Below are 7112 nucleotides of genomic sequence, written 5' to 3'. Positions count from 1 at the left end.
AAAAGCCTGGTGTAGCTTGGCCGTAAGAACTAGCAAATCTGCTACTTTTAGTGTGCAACACCAGCATGAAACAAAGTCCTGGCCCCATATGGGATCAACACTACACTAGTCTGTAACAGAGCAGAGACCAGCCTAAATTGTAGGAATTAAGATTTCTTTCCTAAAAACCCATAAAGTATGGTTTTGGAAATAGCTTCTTCATTGCTTCTGCATGCGTTTTTGTGTCAGTAGGTCACAGAAGGTAGGTCTCAGTAATAATATACTGTATTTTGGACTAAAAGTTTCATTTTATAATGGAAGTCTTATGGAGCTTGTTGAGTCATACATCAGATACAGCTCGTAACTAGACCACATCACCTCAAGGTTGTGACTTGAATGCACTTACACACACATAGGGAGAGATGGGATGGAGGGAGAGAGAGAGAGAGAGGGGGGGGGGGGGGAATACAATACAGAAGCTGGATTTTTTTATTAGATAATATGTTAGAATATGAGCGTCCTCAAGAATCAAGATCATCCACTTTCCCTCTCAAACATACAACCACGGGTTAGAGTGGAGTGGAGGTGTGCGTGCTGGGGAGGGGAGGGTAGAGGGGCAGGGGAAAGGGAGGTAAAAGGAAGGGAGAAACAGAGGACAGCAGTGTGTAAGTGGACAGATGCCTGGTGTGTATGTGTGTAAGTGTGTGTGTGTGTGTGTGTGTGTGTGTGTGTGTGTGTGTGTGTGTGTGTGTGTGTGTGTGTGTGTGTGTGTGTGTGTGCCTGCATGCGTGTGTGTGTGTATGCGTGCGTGCATGCATGCCTGGGTGTGTGTGCCTGCACTACGGAGAACGCACATGTGAATACGTGTGAGTGTGCGCGCATGATCATGTATGTGTCTGAATATGTGTGTATTTGCACGTGTTTCAAGGATAGAATATACTCAGTAGAGTAGCTGGCACCTGGAGTGATGGATGGCCTGCCAAAATACACAACACAGACAGATATACAGCATACACAGAGGGAGGGAGGCTTTAGTACGTGTCAGTCGGTGTAAGCGTAGGGGTGAGGTGTACACACACACGCAAGCATGCACACGCACACACACAAGAATGTCCACATGGATGCAAAGGTTTTTATACCCCCCATCAACAACAGCACTCCAGACGCCCTCCATACGCACTCTTCAAGAGGCCTCTGAATCTGTGCAAAGTCCTTCGGAAGACAAAACCAACGCCTCTTCATATGCACACTCAGGCAGCATGTGGCACAGTGGCGCACTGGCAAGACAACACTTTCTGTGGTAATTGTGTCCCAGCAGACACTGGCATTGACTCTCTACCTTATACCTCATAGGTCGGAGAGAAGAGCACAATACAACACAACATATATATTACCTATTAACTCGGGACAATATCGTCCACTTTCACTGTCATTCATATCCGAGATGTGTCTGCACCACATCCCCCCCCCCCCTCCTTATGAGACACTGGCAGATGGCTAAATGTCAGACACTATCTCCCATGCTTCTCAGTTGAAAAAGCTGTCATTTTACAGCACTGTTGCACTTGGCCAAATCCACATACGGTAAACACCAGCTCTTGGTCAATTACAAAACACACACACGACAAACACAACCATGTTCATGTGTCATTCCTGGAGACTAAAATTAATAAAAGTAATGTATCTAAGCACAGCATCAGGATGGGATCAATATGAACTATTACGTTTCAACTAAATTTGAACTGACGACTACAATGACGTGCAAGACGACACCATCCTCTCTGCAGGGATTAAGGCAGGGGAGAAAAAAAATGTAATTAATTAATCGCAGACTTTCTGCCTTCGAGAGCTCACAGAATGCCAGAGACAATCTAAATGATTAAGGCAACGGGCTGACCCAGTTCACAGCCACAGACATGTGTTATGCTTTAATTGAACATGACTGCAACTTTTTAGGACTCATTCATTCCATCCCCTCTATGAGGGCAGACAGAATTACATCTCCAGCGACGAAAGATATACAGACTTAATCAGCAGGGAGTTTAGACCATACTCTCACAGGCGTGTCGATCCAATTAACCGAGAGAATTCTCCTCCTGTGTTCACATTAGCCAGATCAGCAAAACCTGACCAAACCAGAACTCCAAAGTCCCTTAGACAAACAAACACTATACCCTTTGAAGTTTGGTTGTTTAGACGTTCAGCGCCACATGTGCCCTGACCAGGACGGCCCAGGTGAATAAATACAACTAATTACTTCAAATAAACAGCATATTTTAGGTTTGGATGAACTGATTATCCAGATCCAACCAGAACACTGGACTAGTAACCTTATCCTTAAACAGATGTAGAAATGTAGGTGCTTACCCAAACATTTACTTTAGGTGGCAATCACATACTGCATCTGGGCAACCTTTCATTTAGTCATGGTGAAATTAGCTCAGTCCTGCTCCATTCATATTCAGAATTCACTGCATTGTGGCTGCTGAATGTAAAACTGTTAACTGCATTAAGATATTAATAGGCTAATAATAATAATATCTGGGACTTATATAGCACTTTTCATATACTACTCAAAAACGCTTTACATGTGTGGGGGCCAGGGGAGGGAAAGGCAACTTAAACAATACAATAGGCTACATTTAACAGAGCACAAGAGTTACACACAATTATGATAGTGAATCTATCTATCTATCTAGTATCTATCTATCTATCTATCTATCTATCTATCTATTTATCTATCTATACACGCACGCACGCACGCACGCACGCACGCACGCACGCACGCACGCACGCACGCACACACACACACACGCACACACACACACACACACACACACACACACACACACACACACACACACACAAATCAATCATGAGCACCATCAACATCATTGCCACCACCATTATGATCACTTATTGTCTTTTATTCATACTTGTGAACTGAAACCCTGCATGATTTGTATGTCAGTATGTGGGTGTATCCAGCAGCATATTCTTCCAGGCGTAACCCAGTTGAAGTTATAGCCAAGACTATTGACCTTGAATGTCTGTGGCCAGACTAAGGCAGGCATATCACGTCACACAAAAAGGTCCCCATGCATGCATATGCTGATCCTTGTTTAACCAGTTAACAACCTGATCACAACAAATAACACATTAACCAGACATTTGGGGCTCTATAGTGACTTATCTGTTTTTGAGTGGTGTAAACCACTCCTACAACTGGCTTTTTTGTGCAGAAAAAATTAGCATGGTTGCTATGTTCACCCTGTTGTAATGACGTAATGAAATCACACCCGGGTGAACAGGGTGAACATAGCAACCATGCTCATTTTTTCTGCACAAACAAAGCCAGGTAATGAAATCACACCCGGGTGTGATTTCATTACGTCAGACATGATTTCATTACGTCAGACAGACCTTACACCACTCAGTTCACACGGGTGTGATTTTATTTTGTAAACAAAATGTAATATTTAATATCTTTGCTGAAAATAGCAGATCTCATTGTGAGCTTGTAGATCTGCTATTTTCTGTGAAAGTTTCCCCATAATATGGATGCTGGAGTTTAAGTTGTTAACATGGAGTGCCACTGTGCCAGTGATGTGTAACCTGTGCTGTGTCTCAGAACGAGTGAGAACTGGGCTGGCACATCATTTACACAAGCAATTGAAGCAAATAACAAATCTGTGAAGATTAACACCAGGGACACCAACAGACTATAATGGAAAGTAATCCGTGCTCAGTACCCAGGGATCAGAAATGCACACCAATACTCAATGAATACCACACTTGTTCCAAGTCTGCCACCGTCCGGAACATTCCGACGGCAACCGAGTCAACCAGGGTGCAAAATCATTAACAATTTCACCCTCCTACAGTACAGAATCTGGACTGGTTTTTAATAAATATTAAAACAATAATTATAAAGAGCGTATAGGCTACTCGAGTCGTACGCTCTTTGGAATATTGGCAGTTGTATTTTATTATAATTATTATAATAATAATTATTATTATTATCATTATTATTTTACACTATATGAACAAGGCAGTGAAAATAATTAGCCTACTTGAGGTATATTTGGACTTTCAAATACAGGCTAAGTAATTTTCAACCATGCACCCATGGCCAGAAGATTAAATCGGAATCCGACTTAAAGTTAAATTGACAGATTTACAGTGCAAATACAGGCTATGGCTTTTCATTTGGGTAGACGGTCTATCTTTACGCACAGCTACATGAGTCTCTCGGGACTTACCGGGCAGGTTCTGTATTTTGACTAGGACCTCTGCGGGGGACTGGAGCCTGTGCGCCAGGTACACACGACCCGAGTCGCGCTCTATCTGGACCGGCGGCGACTCGGCCTCGGACATGACCTCAAACCACTTCTTGTCAAACTTCTGGTCTGGAACTGTGAAAATCAAGTCCCCGACTTTGACATCATCTGAGACGGTCACCGTGTACAGCAGCTCCTCGGACACGGCCCGGCGGGGCCTCCTGCGCACCTTTGGCATCGACAAGGCAGCCGTCCGCACATCGCAGCGCAGCGCCACCGGCTCACCGACGAGCTCCACATCATGTCCGTTGTCTTTAGCGTACACGTGCGCCATGAAGCCGGAGATCCCCATTAGAGAGCGCATCAGTTGCACCTGTCCGGTTTGGGGAACCACGTGGATGAAATGAGATTTTGGTGACGCGTAATAAGTGATCCGTCCGTTCATCTCGGCGTCCGCGTCCTTGGCATGGAAACGGGCCAGTTCGGAACCGACGAGCGTCAAATCATCAACCTCTATCGTTTTGTTTCCGTCGGTGAATCGGGGTATGTTGTCGTTTTTATCCGTCACCTCGACTTGAATCGTCACTGCACTCTTCAAACACCCCGGCAGCACAGCCGTGAACCTATATTCCGCGATGAACTCTCGGTCCAAAGTTTTGGCTGATTTCAAAACTAGATGTCGTCTCCCTCGGTGGTAAACCAAGTCAAAGTCCGAGGCATAATTTCCTTCCAAACCAGCGTCAAGTTTCATTCCATGACAGTCGCCTGACTCGCCTCCGACCGACAGAGCCACCCCGTCCACCAAAGTCCCCGTCGGGGAATTCTCCGCAATTTGTCCGAAATACACGGGCAGTTTCCCACGCGCCACTGAAAATAACACCACTGCGACAAGCACCAAGGTGTTCAGGGCACTCCGTCCGTTAGCATTTTGCGTCATGTTTCCATCAAATCAGATCTCCAAATCTCTCCGGAACCAGAATAAAGTTCACCAGCGCACAAAATTGACAAGTGCTGAATGGCAAAGAGAAATAGAGAATAACCTTTTAGTCTCTAAATAGGCCTAAGTACATTCAAAGTCTTTATAAAGGACTGTTTTATTCAAAGTATGAAGTTGGCATCCAGTGCAGCATCAGTTGCGCGGACTGAGGAGGATGTGCTCTACACAGACAGTGCTCCATGTGGTACTACCCAGAGCGCAACTCAATGGCACTGGTACTACCAACACCCCCCCTGCGGAGGACAGCCAATCAGATGCCAGAACAGGAAGGACCGACAGGTCTGTGCCTCTGTGGCACGCCCACAGGCAGTTTGTTTCAACTCTGCAGGGACATTGACCGTTACGAGACAGAGAGAGAGAGAGAAGGGGAGGGAGGGAGGGGGAGAGAGAGAGAGAGAAGGGGAGGGAGGGGGAGAGAGAGAGAGAGAGAGAAGGGGTGGGAGGGAGGGAGGGAGAGAGAGAGATTGGTATTCTGCTCCACAATTTAAAAGTGTTCTATAAAGGAGTGAGTTTTGTTTCAAAGAGAGTCTCAAGGATACGCAGCAGTTGCTTCATTTCTTTGGACTCAGACCAAGGAGCATCAGCATCTGTATTCTGAGCCAAGGTGGTGGACAACTTTACAGACCTCAGATTTGCTTTGAGTTATGACTTTTGCATATGCTGCTGCCCACTGCAACAATTTTAGGCCTTCTTCTAGGAGAATATATTCACATTTAGCCTACTTCCTATTATTTGTATGATAATTTATATCCAATATCATATTCAAAATATTTTATCTTGCTTAAGATCTCATGGTCCGATGCACTGATACTCACCCTTCAAAGGAATATTGTATCATCTCATTAAGGGGGGAAATAATGTGCATTCACCCCCACAGATTGCTTGCTCAGATGAAGGCTCAATAGGGGGCTGTTGAGGTTGAATATCTTTCTCAGGGACACTTCAACATGTAGATGAGCGAGTCAAGGGCCGAACTGGTAACCTTCGGATTATGATACAGCCTCTGTACACTCAGCAATGGCTCACTATGGCTGCCTACAACTATGTTACTATGTATAGTATTTCCATGCTGTGTAATTGCACACCTGTACCATACTTTTGATAGAATTATTTTAGAGGAGTATGCACTTCCTCCTTGGTGTTCTTTGTTTTTTTCCCCCACATATTCAAGAATGAATCAATTTCCTATTTAATTTTATGGCAGTTCTTTTTAAATGCAATGTACCTCCAGAATTCAGGAGTCATGGACCTCAGCTATCACCCCTGGCATACATGCAGACTTCTATTGCCTTTAAATAATGCACCCGGATCGGGTGAATAATATTACCTGTGTACATTTGTTTTTATGTGCAGGAAATCCAAGGTGCAAGGCCAGTCCATTTCTTGTATTTTACAATGAATAAACATAATCTAACTAACCTTTACTCCTGAACATCTTGAAAGAGCCTTTAAAACGGCATGTAAAAGTCCACATCACCAGTCTGGCAATGCCAGGCTATGTATGACCCTCTTTCTGAGGCAAAAGTGTCGGTTAGCTTGTTCGGAGGTTGTGATGGTGCTATAGGAGCGCACTTCAATTGCTGTTTTCATTCATGGTAATGATAGCTCTCTAGAGTGGAATAATTTGTCAATTGGATCTTTTCAATAAAGTGCATTTAGCAGAGATCAATATTTTTTTTCTTAGTACTTCAAGGCTTTGGAGTGAGAAGAGATTTCTCTTCACACTGTTAAATCGATGTAAACTTCAGGCAGTAGACAGACAGCATTGGCGTTCAGCATTAGCTTATGTGCTATCCAGCACAAAGAGGATTAAGTAAAGTAAGTAAACTTCAGGCTTCCTTTTACTCTGTTAAAGA

General features: G+C 44.2%; 1 protein-coding gene across 1 annotated transcript in view; it reads right to left on the bottom strand.

Annotated features, from left to right (window-relative positions):
- The window catches only part of LOC306925040 (neural-cadherin), a gene marked incomplete at its 5' end in the record, with an annotated part of 185678 nt that extends 180482 nt beyond the window's left edge, over positions 1-5196 (bottom strand). The window contains one exon of the mRNA XM_079503721.1: positions 4242-5196. Coding sequence (XP_079359847.1) covers positions 4242-5196 — 955 coding nt within the window. The remainder of the gene's footprint in view (positions 1-4241) is intronic.
- Between the last annotated feature and the right edge of the window lie 1916 nt (positions 5197-7112).

The sequence above is a fragment of the Electrona antarctica genome, assembly GCF_951216825.1.
Source record: "Electrona antarctica genome assembly, chromosome: 6".
NCBI classification, from domain to species: Eukaryota; Metazoa; Chordata; class Actinopteri; order Myctophiformes; family Myctophidae; genus Electrona; species Electrona antarctica.
Note: the sequence above shows the minus strand (reverse complement) of the source record. Positions and strands in the feature narration are given on the sequence as shown.